Source organism: Neltuma alba, unplaced genomic scaffold, assembly GCF_004799145.2.
Source record: "Neltuma alba isolate B1F8T4 unplaced genomic scaffold, ASM479914v2 tig00011357_pilon, whole genome shotgun sequence".
NCBI classification, from domain to species: Eukaryota; Viridiplantae; Streptophyta; class Magnoliopsida; order Fabales; family Fabaceae; genus Neltuma; species Neltuma alba.
In genome coordinates, this window is record NW_021636054.1 from 74360 (window position 1) to 79467 (window position 5108).

Below are 5108 nucleotides of genomic sequence, written 5' to 3' on the forward strand. Positions count from 1 at the left end.
AACCACATGACTCGCATGGCGTGTTAATCACACGCACACATATAATTATTTGTATATATACACACATACATCTTATCCCGGTTGGCGAAAAAGAAAACATACATCTTATTTGAATTAGCTTTTTAGAAGTAATTTTACAGTGTTTCACGTAAGTATGTATAAAGAGTTTTCTCTCAGTAAAACCAATATAACCAAATATTCATCTAAATATGGAGTACCAAAACATATTCATCTAAAACCCCAAAAGATTTAACAATTTATTCTATTATTCAATATTTGTTTTTTCACAATCTATTCTTTCGGATCACGCAGGTTAAACATATATAATTACATAATTACAGGATGTATAATGCTCTTTCAGTTTTAAATATAAGATTCATTGCGTAGTATAATTTATACTACAAAATAGGTTTTATATTTAAAATCAGAGAGAATACTAGCTGTATAATAAAAACTATGGATGATTTGTAAGTCTACTTCTTGGATAATTTGGAAGTCTACTTCTTGGAAAATTTAACCTTACAGTAAATCAAACATTTGAAGCTGTATCCAAAAAAAAAAATCTAACATTTAAAATTTATTGAAGCATCTTAGGCCTTCAAAATAATTTACCCATACACAATACAGTGGCTCAGTTGCCTCAAAAGGGCAATCATTGGGACTCACGTGGGATATTAATTCGCGAACAAAATATAGCATAAACAATTACACCAACAAAATGTAACATATCATGTATAACAGTTAATAAATACTATCTCGATTCTAATTATAAAATTTCATTTATAGTATATAAATGAGAATTTATAATTAAGACGAGGTAGTACTAAAAAAGTTTGAAGTCCAAGTTTTTTGAAAACTTGACTTCAGCAAACCAAACAACTGAAATTGTTTTACTTTTTGGGAAGTGGAAAGTGTAACTTCTTCCGCTTCCTTTTTCTTACCCAAATGACCTTTTTTTTGGGCCAGATTAACCAAGTGACCTTTAATATGTGTGTGCTCTTATCTTATTATTTATAGTTTTTGAATTATGATTTCTATAATATATATTGGATGTCAAGAGACTCAAATAATCTTTTTAAACAAATATTATATTTTACAAAATACATAAAAATAATAATTTAGTAACACATTGGGAGATCTTACTATTTTTTTGCCTGACACTGGGAGATCTTACTAGCTACATATATAATACAATGTTTGATTATTTGTTCAAAAAATAATATTTACAATTATAAGATATAAAATTCTAATAAAAATTAATCTAAAGATGGCGTATTCGATAATAATCGAGATGACGAAGAAGAAGGCACATATAATTATTATAAAATAGGGTCTGATCAAGGGCAGGATAAGCAAGAGGGAGAGAAAATAAGAAAGCAGAGAAATTATTATTAATATTTCGTATAAATGGATGCATGCAAAAATTATGCATTGTCTGGTTAAGAATAAAACAAATTATGTCCATGGTCACCGAAAACGGAAAAAAGGTTTAAAATAAAGGTTTTGTTTTGTCCAGTGCTATGAGAAAATTAATTCTCTCTTCCTCCTGTGCTATGTGACCATAAAAAACGATGGGGCCCGGGTTTGATATGAAGGAATGACTTGAATCGTTTAACGCGATAAAATTATTACACCTCCGGTTACTAGTATAAGAGTTATACTAGTTTTGGTTCTAAATATAAAAACTAATTAATTAATTTGAGTAAATTAAGAAAATAAGTTAAGTTAGTTATTTACAATAAATATATCTTATTTTTCGTAAAATATTCTTGCTAATCAAGTTTATTGCCTAGAACAATTATTATGAGAAGGACTATCTTAAAAAAAATAGATAAATATGAGAAACAAAGTATATTGAATTCTTATATATGGGGTTAAAATAAAAGTCAAATAAGGTCTTATATTAAGAATTGGAGGTAGTGCTCAATTAATTTTGTCATATTAAAAAGATGAATAAATTATTTAATTGTAACAAATATAACATAATCTCTCTAAAATACTGTTAGATAAATTTAGGTTATGTACCAGTTTATCAAGAAAATAGATAATTTGAAAAAATTATAAATATAATTTTTCTTTTTTAGCAGTTTTTTTTGTAATTTTTCCTATTATTTTTTTGTCTTCTTTCAAAGCGAAAAATAACGGCTTTTTACTTTAAAAATTCAAGTCCTCCATTAATAATATACTTCTATTTTTATATGTGTTTTGACAACAATAATATGGGTCTTGACAACCATTTTTATGAACAGGTCCTTGCGTGTAATTTTTTTAATTTCAGCGGTCCTTTTTAATGATTTTTTCAAGATAATAAATAGTTGGGAATTACATAAATGGTATCATAGGAATACAGAGGAACGCCAGCACATATTCATCTTGTTTTTCAAAACATGCTCTTCTCCTTTGCTTTTATTTTTTTTTAAAATTTTTTTAAAGCGGAAACAAGGTATCGTTAATCCAAGGCAACAGAGTACAAGAGAAGATCGTAACAGAAGAGAATTAGAGCAAGGAAATTAAGCTAATGAAAATTCAAAATGAAGTTTATGGCATACTCCTTTGGTCCTTAATATAAGACCCATTTAACTAATTTGATTAGATTAAAGAAGTTAGGTAAGTTAGTTAATTATAAGAAAAGTGACACATTTTTCTTAAAATACCATAATCATCTTTCTTAATACCCTCTCTCCCTCTTCTATTTGATTATGGTTGAGGGAGTATCCATATGAGTAATTTAGAGAAAAATAATAAATATGGGAAATGGGTCTTATATTTAGGACCAAAACCAATTCAAAAATTGGGTTCTATATTAAAAACCGGAGGAATATTACAAGTATAGTTCTTTTATTTCTTTCCCGCGTTAATTTCAACAAATAAATCTTCGTCATAGTTTGCTGGGTTTCAAGGACCCCAGATCTCTCGCTTCCTTTCTCAGAACGTACTTCCGAATCTTACCCGTCGAAGTCTTGGGAAGGTCCTCCTTGAACACCACCGTTTTTGGCACCATGAAGCGTGGCATCCTCTCTCTGCAATACTCCATTATCTCCTTCTCAGTCGGCTTCTTCTCCAATCCCTCCCTCAGGCTCACGAATGCGCACGGCGTTTCTCCCCAGAACTCGTCCGGCCTCGCCACCACCGCAGCCTCGTTCACCGCCGGGTTGCTGTACAGAACCGATTCGACCTCCACGCTGCTCAGATTCTCACCCCCACTTATAATCACGTCCTTGGATCGATCTTTAATCTCTAAGTACCCATCCGCATGCATAACTCCAACATCTCCGGTGTAGAACCAGCCGTTCTTGAAGCACTTGGAATTCGCATCTGGATCTTTCAAGTAGCCCAACATGACACATGCGCCCCGAACAACCACTTCCCCAAGGGCTGACCCGTCACGTTTCACGCTTTTACCCGAATCTGGGTCCATCACGTCCATCTCCGCCAGCCCGATTGTTCTCACACCTTGCCTAGCCTTTAATCGTGCCCTCTCAGCCGCCGGCAGCAAGTTCCACCCAGGCTTCCACGCACATGTAACTACCACCCCGCCTGTTTCTGTCAATCCGTACCCGTGACTCACCACAAATCCTAACGCCTCTGTTCGGTGCAGCACTGCCGCTGGCGGCGGTGCTCCCGCGGTGAGAACTTGAACGGGGTTTCTGAGAGCTTTTTTCGTTGAGTTAGTTAGCATGTTGAGCACCACCGGTGCAGCGCACATATGTGTTACACCGTGATGTTCGATGAGACTGAACACGACTGCGGAGTCAAATTTACGGAGGCAGATATTGGTTCCTCCGACGGCTGCCATCCCCCACGGGAAGCTCCACCCGTTAACGTGGAACATGCTCAGCGTCCAGAGGTAGACCGGCCGTTTAGGGACGGCCCAATCGATAAGAGAATCGACGGTAATGACGAACATACCTCGATGGCAATGAACCACCCCCTTGGGAGACGAAGTCGTACCGGACGTGTAATTCAACACCATCGGATCCCACTCACTTTTGGGTCGGATCCACTGGAAATTCGGGTCACCCTTCGCCACCAACCCCTCGTACGTATCCAAGAAGCCCTCCGATGATGCGGGTTCCAGTGAGTCGTCAGTGATGAGGATAAGGATAGGGCGTTGAGTCTCAGGAGGCAGCAAGGAAATGGCGTCGAGTACCAAAGCGCGTGAGGCACAGTCGACGAACACAAGCTTGGATTCGCCGTGGCGGAGGATGACGGAGATGGTGCGAGCGTCCAGGCGGGTGTTGATGTTGTTGAGGACGGCGCCGGCGAAGGGAACTGCAAAGTGGAGCTCGTACATGGCGGGGATGTTGGGTGCCACGACGGACACGACATGGCCACGGCGGATTCCGATGGAGGAAAGAGAGGAAGCTAGTTGAAGACAGCGACGGTGCGTTTGGGACCAAGTGAAAGTGGTGTTGTCATAGAGGATAGAAGTGCAGTCGCCATAGACGGTGGAAGCTCTATCGAGAAAGCCTAAAGGAGTGAGAGGAGAAGAATTTGCAGAGCCTGGGTTGAGATCTTCCATGTGGAGGATGATGAGGAAGAACTAGGACTGAGCTTCCGCCGCACAAGACGGCAGTTGTAGCGCAACACACGGGGACCGGGAAACGGGGAGGCAGGTGAGGAGTAACATATAATAATAGTGCTTAGTCGTCTCAAAAAGTCAATCACTGGGATATTAATAAGCCTTAACGTGCAGCATAAGTATTTTATCAAGAGTGTTCATTGTCAAAGTATTTTAATCTCAAAATTTTTTTTAATACATTATATATCCGGCATATTTAAATATTTTTTAATACATCTAATATCTTAAAATATTTTTTAGACATATTCAATATTCTAAAATATTATTTGGTCTACCCAGCACTAAAGTAAGAAAAATAGTATAGGGTGCTAGACTCACTTTAAAAATACTTCATATTACTAAATAAACCACAAAATATTTGAGAGTATTGGAGGCACCTTGAAAAAACCCCTTATATGTGTATGATTAATTCTCCATATTAATAACATATCTTCAGCTTAGAATCAGTTTTGGTGCTCATTGTTTTGATGAATACTCTAAGTTTATCAACTCTAGACTACCTATATCTCATTAGAATGGTTTGGAT

At 36.8% G+C, this 5108-nt stretch overlaps 1 protein-coding gene across 1 annotated transcript; it reads right to left on the reverse strand.

The window, feature by feature from the left end:
- Positions 1–2848: 2848 nt before the first annotated feature.
- LOC114712391 (probable acyl-activating enzyme 6) lies at positions 2849–4535 on the reverse strand. Its single transcript, XM_028896922.1, has one exon. The coding sequence runs from the start codon at positions 4520–4522 to the stop codon at positions 2879–2881; it is 1644 nt and encodes a 547-aa protein (XP_028752755.1). The 5' UTR covers positions 4523–4535; the 3' UTR covers positions 2849–2878.
- Positions 4536–5108: the final 573 nt, after the last annotated feature.